Source organism: Lotus japonicus, chromosome 6 (assembly GCF_012489685.1).
Source record: "Lotus japonicus ecotype B-129 chromosome 6, LjGifu_v1.2".
Taxonomy (NCBI): Eukaryota; Viridiplantae; Streptophyta; class Magnoliopsida; order Fabales; family Fabaceae; genus Lotus; species Lotus japonicus.
Window position 1 is genome coordinate 2408292 of NC_080046.1, and position 17331 is coordinate 2425622.

The 17331-nt window shown below is 33.8% G+C and overlaps 1 protein-coding gene across 1 annotated transcript; it reads right to left on the bottom strand.

Moving 5' to 3' along the window:
* Positions 1-7689: 7689 nt before the first annotated feature.
* On the bottom strand, positions 7690-15451 carry LOC130724260 (protein PAM71-homolog, chloroplastic). Its single transcript, XM_057575455.1, has 10 exons — positions 15179-15451; positions 14463-14622; positions 13375-13558; positions 11369-11416; positions 10627-10723; positions 9109-9272; positions 8855-8920; positions 8475-8525; positions 8178-8282; positions 7690-8098 (listed from the first exon to the last, which is right to left on the bottom strand). Exons 1-10 carry the CDS (start codon positions 15297-15299, stop codon positions 8033-8035), a joined length of 1062 nt encoding a protein of 353 aa, XP_057431438.1. The 5' UTR covers positions 15300-15451; the 3' UTR covers positions 7690-8032.
* Between the last annotated feature and the right edge of the window lie 1880 nt (positions 15452-17331).

Consider the following 17331-nt stretch of genomic DNA (forward strand, 5'->3'; position numbering starts at 1 on the left):
ATCCACCACTGGGTGGATATCCACATTGGCTGGATGAGCAATTTCTTGGAAGAGCAAGAAATAGATGTGTATTACCCTCTCCACCATAAAATCAGAATACGTGGCTCTAGCTTCTGCAGGACAAGAAGCTGAATGGCTAAGAGATCTCCTATTGGAAATTTCATTGGCTAAAGAAAATGTTTCAAAAGTGTTGATACATTGTGATAGCCAAGCCACCCTAGCCAAAGCATACAGTGAAGTATATAATGGGAAATCTAGACACATAGGTCTGAGACATTCTCTTGTGAGAAAGATGATTGAAGATGGAATTATCTCACTGACTTATATACGAACAAGCTATAATCTAGCAGATCCTTTTACTAAGCCACTGGCCAGAGACTTAGTAAAGAATACCTCGAGAGGTATGGGATTAAAACTCCTTGAGTAAGAGTTCCAACAACGGTAGCAACCCAATCTGAAGTTAAGAAAACCTTAACCTAAGATTCAATGGGTAACAACAAATCGTTGATTTGGATGACAATGCAACATTAAGCAACAATGTTGACTATTAGATATTGAGGGTTGAGTATCAATATACTCCTAATGAACTTCATGATCGAAATATGTTGTTTTGCGAAAATCACATACGATATGAACTTCACCTATATGAATTTCGAGATGGTGCCGTCTCAAATGAGAGTTGGAGTTTCTCTCATAAAAATTCACGAAAACAGGAAAGCACATGGCCATAAAAAGTGCTAGGCGAGGAAAATGTAGGCGAAGGACCACAAACGAGTGTGTGTAATTTTATGCCGGTATGATCATTAGGAATATGGGTTCAAAGCACAGCTACCTAATATTTCGATTATACTTTGCACAATATTTACTAAGGTTTAGTTCAAACCGAAAGATACTAAACTGTATTAACACTCAGGTGTTTCTATTTCTGGAATTGGCATTATCATTTATGGAACAAGTGGGGGATTGTTGTAATAATTACTCAAGTAGTAATAATTACATAGTGTTCCAAAATGACAAATGTGTTGCATTGAATGGATTTGAATGAAGTCTCACATAGAAAGTGGAGCAACGACACTTGAGGCACTTTAGCACGACACATCGACGGCGACGGCAACGCGGTTGCCGTAACGTCCGTTTGTTTTTTGCTCGTTTTGAATTTGAACTTTGCGACTGTTGGGAACAGACATATCTGTTGGTAACAGACACAATATATGAAGGGTCGCAACCTTATATATTGTTCTATTTTTTGCTTATAAATACAGTGCATGTTCAGAATTCCATACACAATCATATCCTCTGTTTTCCAGAAAACCACTTCCCTTCATTTCGAGTTTTCATTAGTCTTGGGCAAACTCAAAGCAAGGCTGATTATCCTGGGCATTCTTGCATCCAAACTCTAAGACGAATTCAGAGAGTGCTTAAAATACTTTAAGGAAAGTGATTTCATCACGATCAAGCCTATTCAATTTTTCTAACAATTCTAAGTCCATTTTACTGAAGAATCTATCATCATCTATTTATATACGCAAAAACAATATTTTTCGACCTTTGGTCAATGTCATATCAGCGCCACAATCATTTAGTTTCCATCCAAAGTTTTGAAAATTGGAAAACATTGATAGTAATTCGAAAATACTATTGTTTTAATTCAATAAAAAAAATTATATCATTTGTTTGAATATTTATGGTACATTTTTTATAAGCGAATATTTATGGTATATTCTAAAATACCCAATAATTACCTACTATATTTATATGAATCAATTAATTAATTATTTATAAGAATAGAAATTTTCCTATACACTCTATCTTCTTTAATGGGATTCTTGATTATTGATTTCTGAAATTATTTTATTTTTGGTCGAAATAAATTTCCACCAGTCAATATCAATTAATTATTTTCTTGACTATTTATTGCACGTATTCTAAGATTAACAGTAATTACCATCCATATATATATATATATATATGAATAAATAATAAATTATTTTATTAGATTGAAAGTTTCTTATATATAAAAACATCCTATATAATGTGTTTCATAATTATTTCATATAAAAAATATCACCTTTTAATCATAAAATTTGAGATAAATTGTCCACGTTACGTGTTTGAAAATACTATTGTTTCTTTGGTAATTTTTTTATTTTATATTATTTGTTCGAATATTCATTGTAAATATTCTAATAAACAATAATTATCTTCCATATATATGAATCAATTATTTATAATAATTAAATATATAATAACTCTCATATGAATTCTATATTTAAATGATGAGTTTACTAGTTTTTTTGAATTATTTCATTTTAATTGAATAAAAAATTTCCGCCGAACAATATTGTCAAATTAATTTTTTTTTAATATCTTATTCACTAATTCTAAGATAAATAATAATTACCTTTCATACATATATATGACTCAATTAATAGATAAATAAATTATATAAAATGTGTACTATAAATACATACCTATTGAATGTGTTTCATAATTATTATATTTCGAAAAAAAATTATTTTTATGCGTAATTAATTTACCATTAGTCAATATCAATTTAATTTACTCTAAGTTTCTATTTAAAATTTAAAATCTAAAATTTGAGGAGATCTCAATTTACTCCAAGAGTAACTCTTCAAAGTTACTCCTCATCTCCACCATTGGTTTTAGTAAAAGTTAACGGTTCAGATTTGTTATTAATGTGCCTCATGTGACAACTTAATTTGGTTCACAGAGGTTAATTGGTCTAACACGGTGGTGAGTCAGCAACTCAGCATTGATGAAGAAAAATGGTATCGCACCTTGTCGTAGCCAGATCTAACCTGCCTTTTTCGGCCATCCTCTTCCCCTCTCCACAATCTTCCAACCGTCATGAGGTGCCCTAAGAGCCACCACTTGTGCAATCGTGCTCCATTGAAAGGGGCCAAGGGGGTAAGATTATGGAGTGACTGTTTCTCTGCAACTTCTGAAACAAAAAATAAGCATAAAATTTATGCTACTGGCTGCTAAGAGCAATTTTTGTTGTAATCCATATCAGTCCCCCTTTCATATTATTGTTGTATTGATACTTGAATCAAATCATTCTTGATTTAGGCATTCATGATTTAGGCAAAATGTTTTTTTTTTCGTGCCTTTTGATTTCAATACCCTAGAATCTTAGATTTCCAGATCTCAAATCTTTGTTCACGCCACTTGTATTATTCGAAATTTAATTCTCATTTAGACGGTTTTTTGGGAAATAAATGGAATAAGAACTTAGTTGGATTAAAGGGTGATCAGAGGGGTGGCTATAGTAGGAACAAGGAAGGGAGAGAATACCTCGCCGAGATGAAGGAGATGAAGTAAAACTGGGCAGTGATCGGTGTCACAAGAAAATTCACATATAGATATTTTTTCAAGGAACGCAACTAAAAAGGGATATCACGTGACTGAATATAGGGGGATTAATCTTTGCCATTGACTTTGGTTAAAATGGAGGGCTAAGATGAGGAGTAAGTTTTTTAAGTTACTCCTGGAGTGAATGGAGCCCTCCTCTTAAATTTATACCCTTATTAGTTATTAGTAACTTTACTACTATTATAGGTGAATAACTTAATTATAATTATTAATTATATATAACATATCCTATAAATACTTTTCTAATGAATTGTATTTATTGTAGTATTGACAATTATGAAATTAATTGAGTGAGATTTGACTAATTTAAATTTTTTGTCCTTTGGCCACTCGTCTCCACGGGGGAAAGGACCCCATGTGACTAATCTGACTCGGGATACAGAAGTGATGTCCCTGGCCACAAAGATATTATTTTGAATTTAAATGAATACATTCATCTATTTGAAATTGTTTTTTTTTGCAACAAAAAAACCTTTTATGGAAAACAAAGATTATGGGAACATGCCTCTTCATCCCCATGAGCAATTATTCATATGATAGATATTTTATTATATGAATTTTATAATATATAATTTGAATAATCGTCATATTAATTTTTAAAAATTATTATATTTATTTTTTATTCATTAGAATTTAATAAAATATATTTATTGTGTACATATATTTCACAATTAATTACTAATTGTTTCAAATTTATTTTTAAATTATTGTGATTAGAATTTATTTCCTTTCTTAACTACTATAAAATTCATTAAAAATAATTTTGTTACACTTATTTTAAAATATTTCCTTTTTAATAATAAAAAAAATTACTAATTATTGTAAGAATTGTATTTCTATTCAATTTAGTATATAATAAAGAAAAAATGAATGTCTTCCATATATAAATAGCTATGTACCAAAAAAATAGCTTATTTTTTAATATATTATATTTTGTATACCATTTATAAAACATATTTTTATTGACGAAATACTATAGTCAAGAAGTTAATTATATTGAAATCATATAAAAATACAACTATATATCGCATAAAGAGAAATTAAAGTTAACCTAATAATACCATTGCTATATTAAATAATTGCCTTAATTTATTATTTTTATTATTTTATGTATATTTAAATTTTTTTAATAGTTATTTATCCTATTTAAGATATCAAAATTAAATACTAATTATTATATTAAATGTATTTTGAAATTATTTCTCTTTTAATAACTAAGAAATTAGTTATAAAAAAACTAAGAAATTGATTACTATTACTTTTTCTTTTGGTTACATGGACGGGTTAAGCCCCAAAAAGAAAAGTAAGTATCAGGCTACACCGATCTAGGGGAAGAACCTCCCCCAACATCAAGACTGTTCAAATGATGGCAATCACTAGAACAGAAGGGGAAGACATGAACCCCCATGGGTAACATCAGAGCCACACTAGCCAACCAATCCCCAACAACATTGCACTCTCTATTTGCGTAAGAAAAATAATGCTAAGATCCACCCTATTACACGCGATTAAAATATTATATACATTTTTTTCAAAGTAAAATATTATATATTTAATGAATACTCGCTTTGACTTTCAGTGTGTATACATCATAAATGGTTTATAAGAACCAAACTAGGACCCACTCTATTACACACGATAATCCGCAATGACAAACACATCTTGAATGATTTAATTACAAGAAACAAATAGGCGGCTATTGCACCCTTTCTTGTCTAAATAATCCGCCATAGAATTATCTCTCTATAAACATGTACAACACCTAAATAATTCACCTCAATCATGACAATATCAAATAAGTTCAAATCATTAAATAACTTTCAAAAGGGTTATTAAGTTTGAAACATATCAACTCCAACGCAAGAGTAGAGTCACTTTCAATTATCACATTCTTAAAGCATATGCATACACAACAAGCACCTCATGACAACAACTATATCTACATTTATAAAAGAGAAATTGTCTTAAATTTTACACAATAATAAAAATATCTAAGTTTGATAAGCCTTTCTCTCGATCTTTAAAAATAATTAATATAAAATATTGTAAGTAAACTCGTGCGTTACTCGTGCAATGCACAAGTTTATTTAAATACACATTTTTCCATTTATATAAACTTCGCCTGGCTGAGATGGTTTAGATATATAAGTTATTATCGTATGTCTCTTTTTAAAAATGAATTTTCAAATAAATATGAATTTCTTTTGAAAACATATTTTTGAAAATTCAAAAATATGTTTTCAAAAGAAATTAATGATATTTAATTATTTTTAATCAAATAAAAAAACAATTTATGATATTTTATATATAAATATATTAGTATTAGAACTTAAAAAGGTAGTTTTTTTGGTACATCAGAAACTTAAAAACAGAAAAAAGAAAGCTACAAGGCTAACAAATCCCTAGCCAGGATGGGATTAAGCTCAGGAGGAGGATCCTCCAGGCGAAGATAAGCACATTGGTGATCCGAACCTAACCCATCAAGACAGTCTGTTGCATCATTCGTAGTCCTAGGCACATGAACAAGATGAAAAATGTATTTATGAAACTAAATCTTTTTTATTTCAGTTAGAAAACTTAAAAGACATATCTTGCATATTGCTATTGAACATACAATAGGATAAGTAGTATGTAACGCCTCAATTTCTCAACCAGTGATCACATTAGTAGACTAACAAACTCTAGGGACTAGCTCATAATATTTTAAAAAAAGGTGATATAATTTTCGAAAACTCAATCCATCGCCTCGCTTGAGAAAGTAATTCAATTTTAATTTTTCGAAAACAATATCCTTAATTACGATAGTAATAAATACCCAATATTTAAATATATAACCTCAATTAAATTAATTGTCTTGGACCCATGTTTTCTCATCCAAAACCAAAAGAAAACTAAAATTCAAAAGAATGGGACTAGGAGTTTAGAAGTTCTTGTTATTGGGAGCAAGAGCAGTATATTGTGTTTTTGCAGGTGATAAATTATGTGAGCCCTGCAGTTGCAATAACAGATTCATTGATTTAGAAAGGGGAAAGGCTTGGTTTGTATTCTGTTAAGGGATTATCCTCAGTGGTGGAGGACAAGTGGTTCTTGCAATTTAAATATTTTGGTATTTAAAGGCTTGGTTTGTTAAGGCTTTTACGTCACTTTTAGTCATTCTAAAATTTCTTTGATCACTTTTGGTTTTTCGCATCCCGTTTCCTGTTCTTCCTCTTCCTCCTCCCACCCAAATCGCGGAGCTCTTTGAAAATGCTGGGAACGTCCAGATGGTTGAGTAATCACCAAGTTTTCTTTTTGATGCTTTAATTATGTTCTTCTTTGGAAGAATAAAAATGGGTTCGATGAATTTATATTGGGCTGGCCACACTTTAGATTACCGTTTTTCTGGTTGTGACATTTTTGGTGTTTTGAAGGTGATTTATGATAAATTGACTGAGAAAAGTAGGGGATTTGGTTTCGTGACCATGTCTTCAGCTGTAAAAGTTGAAGCAGCTGCTCAACGGTACAACGGCCATGTATGTTTATCACAATTTGTTTAGTTGTAAAGATAGTTTATGTTCAAAATTCCAATTTAGAGGAAGGTGTGGAGGAAGGGGTTGTGGAAGGGAAGCGAGGAGGAGGTGGGTGGTGGTTGTAGAGGTTAGTTGGGAGGAGGAGGAGGAGGAGGAAGAGGGAGAAGGGAAAAGGGATGAGAAGGACCAAAAGTGATATGAAAAGTCCACGTGCACCGGTCATTTAAGTACCACCGGCCATTTAAGTACCACGACGGCAATCATCCTCATTTAAATTTAAAAAAAAAAATCAAGGACCAAAAGTTATATTCAATAAATTTAGGGGCCCATGAACATATATTTAACCCTTATCATAATTATATGAAAATAATAAAAGAATAGACACTATTGGTGCAATTTTATTTTATTTTGAAATTTAATGGTGTGATTTTGATCCAACATTAAATAGTGCATATTAGGTGGACCTCAAATTGTTACCCAAAAAGTGATTGCATATATTGTTACCGTATAGGAGAATGTGTTGTCTTCCCATCTTCCTACTTTCTAATGGATATCCAAACGATCTCAAATACGTGTTTGGTTTTTTGTAAAAAACAACGTTTAGTGCATTGAAAATTGAGACTACACATTAGGAGGTGCCCAACGTGAAAAGAAGAAAGAAGCTCTGTTGGTGTTCCATTGGCATCAACTGAAAACCAAACATGTTTGGAAACACAAATTATTGTAATGCAACTAATCACAAAATACCAAACATCCTTATATTACCTAACAAGTGACAGTCTATAAGTGTTCAGTAAACAAGCTTGCACTTTTTTCCAATAATGGCTAAATTTGATGTAGTTTTACAAATACAAGAAGCACGCATTACAAGAGCTGCTAGTCTCAAGAGAGAGCACTACACAAGTTTATCCTCATACCCTTTAACTCTAATGGCAGATTTCATGCTTCTTATTCTCTAACCATGTGAGCAATTTGCTCCTAATGTCTACTCAATGATATCAACAAAGTTGAAGTATGAGTTTTCCTCTGTTTTCTCAGCATCCATTCCGCGTTTGAGCTTGTATCCTTTTTATCTCCATTAGTGATATATTGCACACACAAAAAATGAACTAGGGCTAGGCTGCAATCAATCAGAAAACCCCAAAAAAGGTGGCTACAGCAAAAATTAGAAACAGCCCTCCACCCAAGTAACCAACCTGATAGAAGATGAAGTGACTTCAATTAGATATCAAGTTAACACAAGCATTCAATGGCTAATCAGGTTATGACTTGTACCAGTTTTTCAGATATGTAGTTAGCAAGGAATGCTCCTCCAAGAATGGCAATAGTTGTTGCAAGTAGGTGTCCGGCAATTGCTCCGCTTGCTACACCCCAAGGAGACTGTAAAGAATAAGATATTGCTCATGTTAATATATTTATTTAGCAAAACATGTTATGAACCCGTTTGGATGCATACCATACAGCACTTATTGGAGTTTATTTAGTGCTTTTTTTATTAGATAAGACCCAATAAGTGCTCTTTGGTCTGTATTCAAACGAGCTCTGTGTTATTCTCAGAGCTTAAAACTGCACCTGAGCAGCCGCCAGCGCAATTGTTGCAAGCATTGAGCGATCTCCCCATTCCTAGGCAATTCCAGTTACTAAGTTAAAATTCATGCCAGATAACACAAGCCAATATAATATAAATGCTTGATTCTGTATAAGTAGTGCTGATTAGTCACAACAAACAACATGAAATTTAATGTTCCAAGGGGAAATAGTTTGAGACTCGGCATTCTGACATAAAAACAATGGAGATCAATATGAACATTTGAGCAAATACAACAAATAGTAAGATTTTCACAATGCATTAGTTATTAATACACTTTTGTTTTATTAGTGGTGAATTTACAATCAAAATTGCATGCTAAGCTGTTGCCCAAAACAAAAGGATTAGAGAAGAGAAGCCTTACAGCAAAAAATACAAGGCTGAATGATTTCCAGATAATCTCAAGTGGATTTGAAAGCCGTGTTGACGCCTGAAAATGTTTTGGAAAGACATAGTTAAAGGGTGAAATGACAGACAAATTGCCCGTATGAAGGTAAATATAATTTCACCATATATACCAGCCAAGCATATATTACTGAGTAGTTGAGTATTATAAACCGTAGCCAGAAAATTCATATCTTAATAAATGTCCAGGACTCATGTTTATAGGGTTCAAACCTTTTCTTTCACGAGCTCTTCTGCTTCAGCAAGTTCATCAAGTTCAGGACTGCTGTTATCACCTTTCTTTACCACATCTGATGGAAGATCCCACGCATCTTTTATTGATTTTAGGCCAAAAAACAATAGAAGAGTAACGGCCGCATATTCTCCAATTGGCAAGGCTGTAGATAGACCACACAAAGAAAAATAACATAAGATTAAGTTCCCCCGGAGTAAAAAGAGAATTCAGGCCTACAGATTACCTAAAAAGTATTCAATGAAAGTTGAACAAACACTGAAAAGAAATATGGCATACAAATCCAATATTAAAAGTAAAGTGAATAGTGAAGGCAGATTGATAGCCTGAAAATCAAAAGTTAGTTATTGTAGATGAATCAGTTGAAGAAGGTAAATGTAACTTTGCATTCACATGTGTTTCTGACACAACGCGTAGCATTTGTACGACACGTCAGACACTGTCATCAAGTGTCCTATTAAAAATGGAATTTGCTTAATGGCACGAAGCACTCTGCAAGAAAGACCTACAAAACCAATGTGGATTCCTTTCCATCACTTGTTTACTTGTATCATACACTGTCATGTATTCTCTTTCCTTTGCTGATGAGTTAAAATCATTTTTCATCATTTGTTGTGCAGATTGAATCGTGCCAACTAATGCTCATTAAAAATTTATTTTTTTAACACTTAAATAATGTTTGATACTTGAAGGACATGTATAGAAAAAATTCATTTTGCTTTTAAATGACTTAAAAAATATAAAAAATTAAAAATTAAAAAAAATTCAAAACGTGAAAATATTAAGTAACTTTTGAAGAAGCTAACTTATATTATAAAATAAAAAAGCCAATACTTGAAAATATTAAGAAAGGTCTCCAAAACACACTTCACTTTAGGAATGTTACTTCGGCGTTTTTTCATCCTTGTACCTCACACGCAGTATGGGGTCTATCGAGTGAGAACATGAGTCGTAAAAGGAGCTAATCTCAATTAATACACTCCCTACTCACATACACACACACACTTCACCTTGTGGAAAAAGGCTTTAGTTTTGTTGTAAGTTTGAATAAAACTTAGGTCTTATGGAACGTGCAGTGTTGTGTACAACCAGTTAGAGATCATTCCACTAGAGGTGAAAATTTAGCAAGTTCATTGTAGTTTTGACACCGGTACTGAATGCTTCACATGAAAACCAATTTAAAAAATGAGATTAGAGAAGACAAACCAAGCCATGATGTGAAAAGGAATCTAATGACAAAAACCATCTCAAATTCTCATTTGTAACTTGTGTAACATTTCAAAAAAACAGAATATACTATATAATGATTTTCCAATTCCTACTCGCAGAATACTAATTCATTGCCAAGCTGTGCCTGTATTTATCGAACAGATTACACTAAATGAGTACTGCAGTATTACACATCACCATTGATGTTGTGACCTGAATTAATCCACTCGAGAGACATGCTAATATATAGTAATCTTATCAGGATAAAAATACTATATTCTACAACTTACTTGTCTGGAACTGAGCAGGCACTGATTGAAAGATTCGGCCAATGACAACAGATAGGATTGACATGAGTGTAAGAGCACCAATTGATCCCAGTAAGACCTGGTCAATATATATAGTATTTGTTAAAGTGTATATAGTTATTTTCTGAAATATAAGTTGCACTGAGTTATGATAATCGAAGGAGGCTATGAGCACTGATGGGTAGATAGTCCCAAAATGAGTGTGGTGCTAGATTACCGATTAAAATGTGTTCTATCATGATTGAAACTATCTAATTCACAAACGAAGTTAGGAAATGCAGGAAGGAGAGGCAGTGATTTTTACACATCTTACTAGATGTCAAAAAAGTGTTTGATTAAAAATTGTTTGTCTAGGTATGCACATGGATCTCTTGTTAATTGTATGGGACTATGGGTACACTCAATGAGGGAGCTACTCAATAACCACCAATATATAGAAAGTTAGTATATTAAGTTGACTATCACTATCTATCTATAAATGTGTCAAGTATTATAACACTACCCATCAAGCCATTACAATATAGCACAGTTCAGACTCACATGATAGTAGCATACAGGAACAGAGGAATTTGCTAGTCCATAAAGTACAATAGAGAGGAAATAACCATAGTGAAGAAAATTTCAACCTAACAATAAGGAAGTATACAAGTAACAAATTAAAACAATAACAAAGAAAATTAGATATCATGACATCATTAATGAGAAAAGAAGTAAGAGGACTTACCAATCCCTTCTTATATTGCATTGCCAAGAGTGCAGCAATAAAGAATGTCTAGTCAAAAGATAAAAGATACTTTAGGTCCATGAATACACATAAGTGCAATGAATGTTTAATGAAAAATAAAAGCTTACCAATTCTACCTTTTTTGGGATAAGTTTGTAGCCTTACAGAACTAAAACCACCATAAAAGACATTCCAAGAAGGAGTAAAAACAGTACCAAATTATATTCTAAATTTGTAATCTATGTAAGATTTTTTTCATGACTGATTTCATATTTTCTTGGAGCCTGAAGAGTTCTGCTGATCCACATAACCAAAAACATACTAATCTTACAGTTGCTTATTAAGTTTTAAATTGTTAGCTGCGGAACTTGCAACCCCTTTTATCAGATTTGACAGAATGCCTCCTCTTAAATAATTCACTACAGCTGTACGATTAATGAAACAAATACAAGAAATGAATTAGGAGATATTGTATTAATATTCCTTAGGTAAAATGGATTACAGAATATAGCTGAAACACTAAGAAGAAGAAAAAAGCAAAGACACCAAGGAATATTACATCCCACTAAAAACGATTAATCCTTGACTCTTCCCCCCGGATTATCACTTTCCTATAAGTACATTCTCAATCTAACCACATTTCATGGGCCTCCCATGCATTGCCCACTCAACATAACTAATTTCCTAGATCCTCCTCCATGTGGGTCCCCCTTATTTCTCCTAGAATAAACTTTCCATACCTTAGGCTTGCTTCATTCAGCTAAAGGGTCTTATCACTCGCCACCCCTTGAGAACTTGACAAGGGAGGAAAAATTTCTCTCCCATGAAGCTTCATCATCAGGTTGACCCTTCCATTTGATCAGTCACAGAGTGACTCTAGCACCATTTTGTAATATGAACCCGGGTGGCTAACACAGTTTCTCGACTGACTCCTGTAGGTCCCAAGTGGTCTTCCTAGGAAGTTATAAGTAGCAGCTTTAATTAAAGCTATGTACAGTGTACACAGCCACGTGCCGGTTGGGATTGCAAGAGATAGTGGCACGAGTTTGAGGGTAATGGTGAAGGGAGGAGTTGGGAAATGGAGAGATTCATGGTGGATGTGGAGTAACAGGAGACTCAAAGGAAAAATGATTTAGAAACCTCACTTAAGCAATCCCTCACCTACAACCCTACCAATACAGTTAAAGCATAGTTCCTTAGAGTAAAGAAGAATTGCTTCTCTATGAAGGGCATTACCCACAGCATTCTTTGCTGAGCACAGGTTGGTATTCTCACTCAGTGAACTCTAGAGGATTAGCATCTTTAGAGCGCCTAAGTATCTGAGAATATTTTATCCCAAACACCCCCTCCCCACTGCCGGAAAGAATACAGTCTTCTGCATAAACCATTGTCTTGTTGATTCCTTAACACTACTTTCTATTCACAAGTTAATGATAAATTTGGTCTAACAACAAGCAAATGCCTCTAACAAACAACCATAGCATAAACTTAAGCAAACTGAAAATGATTTTACTAGTGACATGTTGAGGTGGTAGAATATAGGTTTCTATCACCAAGCTCTGTGATTCAGATATGTTTCATCAACCCAATAAATTACGCAGAAATACAAATCCCATAACCGAGCTCCGACTTAATAGCTTAAGCTATAAGAAGAGTAAATTCTTATATAGTATTGAAGCCTCTATGACCAAGTGGACTTTTCTCTTGGCCACACTCATTCTTCATACTTAATTAATAAGCAACAGAAAGGTAAGTGAACAAGCGACTATTCATTCGTATTGAAAATGTGACAAAAAAACATTATAGAACCACAACCAAATATTTAGGCATTTAGGCGAGAGTTACTTGACAAACTCATTTAACTTTATCCACAATATGGAGCACTTTTTATGCCTAAAGAATTTTTTAAACCTTTTAAAATCAATTATTTACTTAAAGTAAGCATCAAATAGAAAATTTTAAACAGAGAGGAACGACATAAAATCTTGGCGATAATAGTAAATTACCTTGTCCCCAATCTCAGAAACAAATATTAATGTAAATGCAGCAGTGAATCCTGATTTTGCGATTGCTTCTAGAACTGCTGTAGGTCCCCCTTTCAAAGAGGCTATTAGTGAAAACACAAGAGCGCATCCAAACAGCACAAGAGCTATAGAGATAGGATAAGGGATCCGATTAGGAGGTTTCACACTGCCAAAAAATAACATATATTTATATTAGAATTGTAACAGAGCCATGAATGATGAATGATCATAGTACCAAACAAAAAAATCAATTGAAAAGAATTTAATGACATGTCAAATCTCTCAAGGGAACAAACCCATAAACATAATATCTACTGTCAATCTGCTGAATAAATTGAAGAGTTTTTTTTTTTAATGCACTGAACATGTGAGATATCAGGGAGCAGGGATTTATAAACAACTAATCCTTAATTATTTCCAGCGGTGATATGAATACTGCTATTTCTCTTCAAATTATCACCTTTTATGGAATGCACATTTAATCCTTAATTAAAACCTTCTATGAACACTGCAGAAGGAACATATTTCACACTTCCACAGACTCGCCATGCTAAGCCAGTATGAGGCATACAACAAGTGTTTTATTGCATTGAGAAACACAATTCCTCATTCAAAAATACTAGAACGAACTTGATCTTTGATTGGGTCCAATATAAAGACGATGGTCATCTTAGATTTTTTGAAAAAACAACAACATAATATCACATGCCCTAGCATTTGCATGCAAGAGTAAAAGCACTCTAACAAAAGAATAAAAGTGGATAAGTAAGATTAAATGGGTCAGACACTCAGACTAAAGATTAAAATATGGAATTCCAAACAATCCTTAATTTCATAAGTAAGCATTGCACATATTACAAGGCAAGTTTGCAACAGAGTTTCACATGCAAAATTGAGATTTCAAGGGAGACCACACCATATAAACAACCATTACGCCAAAGAAACAGTGCTGAGACCAAAAGTCATCTCCTGATAAGTTCTTAACGAAGGCTGTCATCTCAATAGCATATGTACGGGTCTAAGGGGCCATCTCTTGCACAACCAAGTAAAATCAATCAAATAGTACTCACATTTTAGGTGAACTGTCATTGATAGGATTTCTTTCAAAGACATTCTGGCTGTCTTTCTCATTACTGCTTCCATGATCTCCAGATCCAACACCAACATTAGATGCTTGGGCTCGAATTATGCCATGGGCCAATTGCAGCCTCAATTTCTGTCTGCCTCTGACTATATACAACATCAATAAGTACCAACACTATAATTTCTATAAAATTAAAAATCTAAGCTGCTAACCAGTGCCCAATAAATGTGAGAAAGCATATAACATCCATAAATAAAATTTGATTCAGATTACTAGGATCAGAACCAGCAGTAAACATGAGATTAGCACAACAACTTAGAGTCATTATCTCACCAATAATGCCGACCAAAAAGAATAACATTAAAATCCAGACAACAAGGAAACACTGCCTCAAACAAAAATACAAAATCAACAACCATGTCACAAAATCTAAAATCATTGATCATTACAACCTCAAACAACATTTTTTTCTTATCAACAACACCACCAAAGTGTGAAAGTTTTGGTTTTGACACAACTGAATCAGATATCCAACTAGTGTTAAAAAGAACAGAACAATAAAGAAATAATCAATGTAAAGTTTAAACTAAAGAACTAGACCAAAACATCAAGCTTGAAACTTCAATCCAAGTCAAACCAAGATGAAACAAAATAAGATAAATGGGGTGTGAGAAAACATCACAAATATTGAGTAGAACTCACATGTGGTTAAGCTAGTGGTTTTAGAGGAACAAGCACAGAATGGTAATGCGTCCACCACTGCCAACAAAGGAGGAGGCTTTCCCTTAGAAAGCAAGGGTGAGTGAAGACCAAAACCTTTCATGTTTCACGAAACTGCTTCTACAATTTCATTTTTCAACTTGTGGGTATTTCGAATCCTAGACAACAAAACTCAGAATTTTCAGAAAGTATGAAACTTTGAATCAAACGAGGTTGTTTCTCGGTTTGGCTAAGGTTGATAGATGCTACAGAGAGAGATAGTTCTTGAAGGCTGCCACGTATGCAGAGAGAAAGATAAATGGACATCTAGTCTTTGTTTGGTTGAGAAAGAAAAGTGAGAGAAAGAAAATAAAAAATTATAAAGGGAAAAGAAAGAAGAAGTAGAAACTAGAAAGTGGGTGCGTTTAATGTGCACCAGTCAATTAGGTGGTGTACTCATACACCACCAAATTTCTGCGGGGAAAATACCAGATTGTCCCTGTCATCCTGGACTGGGCGGGACATAAAGAAGATTATGTCCCGCCCAAAATGAACAATAAACCATTGAAGATAGCCATGGCGGGAAAGGCGACACGACGAGCTTCATTGCCCTCCCTTAGATGATGGACCCACAAGCCAACTGGAAGATTCCTTTGGATTTGTCTTATATGTACAGGGATTTGGGCCCTGATTGTCAGGCCCAAATATAGGAAAGATCCATATCATGACCACCCCCTCTATAAAAGGGGAGGTCACCCACTTGTACGAAACCAACTTTTTCAGCTTTAATGAGAATATTCCTTTTATGGTAGTTTTGCTATTTTAGTGCTCTGCTAGGGTTTACTTTTTGTCTTTCTCTTACGTAAGCTTGCCCTAGTACAGAACACATCCCAAATCTCATCTTCACTGGAGCCCTGGATTTGGCACCCCAGGGCTTAGAAATGCCACCCCACTTAAGTGTGGGAAAATACCATAATGTCCCTGCGTGTTTATTTTCGGAACAACAATATCCGTAGGCTTTCGGATTCCGGTATTCCTAAATGATTCGGAAGGAACAGTTCCGAATGCTGTTAGTATTAAAACAAAACACGGTCAATCCCATTTCATTCCGAAACCTTTCATTCCGAAACCCTTCTTAGTCTCTCATTTCCGAAGCTCTCGCGATTTTCCCCCTCCAAACCTTCATCATCTTCGTCAACTGGAACGGGCTCCTGGAACGGTGCTCCGGTAGAGGTAAGAGCCTTCATCTTCTTCATCATCTAGTTGTTGTATTCAATTCAATTCGTATGTTAGGGTTTGGAATTCGAATAGTTTGGTGCGGTTTGGGGATGAGGTTGTTATTTGGGGTTTTAGGGATTTGGGGATTGTGGGGTGCGGTTTGGTTTAGGGTTTAGGGATTTATGCTGCTGAGATTACCATTGTGGGGTGCGGTTTGCTTTAACTCTCAGGGATTGTGGGGTGTGGGGTGCGATTTGGTTTAACTGCTATGATGAGGAAGAAATTTTGTGGATTTTGGGGTGCCATGAGCAGTCTTGGGTTTGGTCTGCTTGTTTTGGACTGCTGTTACATACATGAAACTCCAACATAGCAGTGAATATAGATAGTTTATAACTGAAGTTACATGAAACTGTTGTTACATTCAATGTTATTTTTTAGTCAATGATTCATGCTTATTGATCTAATATAGATAGTTTATAACTGAAGTATGAAGATCATTCCAACATAGCAGTGAATACACTCATTGACTTTGTTTCTGTATACCTGTCAATTGAACCAAGTTATTCTCTTCTTCCAATAACTTGGTTAGCATTAATGCATTCATGATACGTGAGTAATATCTTTGTACCTTTTTTTTGCTGCTGCTCTGCCCCCTTATATTAGAAAATATGCATTTGAATTAGAAGCTTTCATGGAAGAAAAGATTTCCTGCTGCTGCTCTGCCCCCTTATATTAGAAAATATGCATTTGAATTAGAAGCTTTCATGGAAGAAAAGATTTCCTGCTGCTCTGCCCCCTTATATTAGAAAATATGCATTTGAATTAGAAGCTTTCATGGAAGAAAAGATTTCCTGCTGCTCTGCCCCCTTATATTAGAAAATATGCATTTGAATTAGAAGCTTTCATGGAAGAAAATATTTCCTACTGCTCTGCCAACT